We start from the raw sequence: 1,077 nt of genomic DNA on the forward strand, positions 1-1,077 counted from the left end.
CACCAAATTTGCCCTGAAGTTAAATGCTTAATACAGAAAACGTAAGAGCCAATATAAAAATGGATTTTGAAGAAATGCCTCCTCGTATTTTCTTCTCCACCCCTGTAAATCTAGCACAGCTCATCTATCATCACTGTGAAATGTTCTCTGCTGTTCTAGGCCATGCTAGCTCCTTTGTCAAGATCTCTTAAGCACCTATTTCCTAGGCAACTGGGAAAAATATATTTAATATCAGAACCTTGTTCTTATTCTGAACCCTGTATTTAAAACCAATATAAATATACCCATTTGAAGCTGGTGAAAAGGAAGATAAACAGAGCCTCCTTCCTGCTTATTCAATTCATCACTCACTTTTTCTTTCCTTTCATGCTCACAGTGACTCAGCGACACCTAAGACACGACCACATGAGACATGGGTTTGAAACTCCTGAATTATATCACATTTCATTATTATCTTAAAATATCATCATGAGACGAGATCTCTCATATTAGAGCTGAGGCTATACCATACACTTTTAAAAATTAAATTTATGGGGAGACATTGATTAACAACATTAATTAAGTTTCAAGTGTGTAATTCCACTATATATAGCCTATATATCGCATCGTGTGCTCACCACTCAAGGTCTAGACTCCCTCCATCACCATGTATTTGACCTCCTTTATCTTCTTCACCTCCCACCTCCCTTCCCCTTTATACCATATACACTTTGAAAAACACTTTCTACAGTAAGATGAAAGACAGGAAGTTGAACTAATAGCACAGTTTAGGGTACAATCTTTAAATTGTTTGTTAAATGAATTTGAATTGTATAATTTTTCTGACTTAGATTCCCACCACCAGTATGAGAATCTAAGAACATCAACTATCCGGGAAGCGGGGCGCCGCTTGGAGTTGGTACGGTTTGGGTTTCATGGATAACCCGTATGTGGGCGTCAGGTCGAGCTCGGCTCCGGGGCATTTTTTCAGCTTGAACTGTTGCAGAACCGTGGTGAGGAAAATGAATATCTCATTTCGTGCAACATCTTCTCCGAGACACTTCCGGATTCCCATTCCAAATATCAGAACTTTCTCAG

The 1,077-nt window shown here is 38.9% G+C and overlaps 1 protein-coding gene across 1 annotated transcript in view; it reads right to left on the reverse strand.

Moving 5' to 3' along the window:
* Nucleotides 1–862: 862 nt before the first annotated feature.
* LOC105299499 (cytochrome P450 1A1-like) overlaps nt 863–1,077 on the reverse strand; it is an 11,191-nt gene continuing 10,976 nt past the window's right edge. Inside the window, 1 exon segment of the mRNA XM_011371295.1 lies at nt 863–1,072. Coding sequence (XP_011369597.1) covers nt 863–1,072 — 210 coding nt within the window.

The sequence above is a fragment of the Pteropus vampyrus genome, unplaced genomic scaffold (assembly GCF_000151845.1).
Source record: "Pteropus vampyrus isolate Shadow unplaced genomic scaffold, Pvam_2.0 Scaffold186, whole genome shotgun sequence".
In the NCBI taxonomy this organism is placed as follows: domain Eukaryota; kingdom Metazoa; phylum Chordata; class Mammalia; order Chiroptera; family Pteropodidae; genus Pteropus; species Pteropus vampyrus.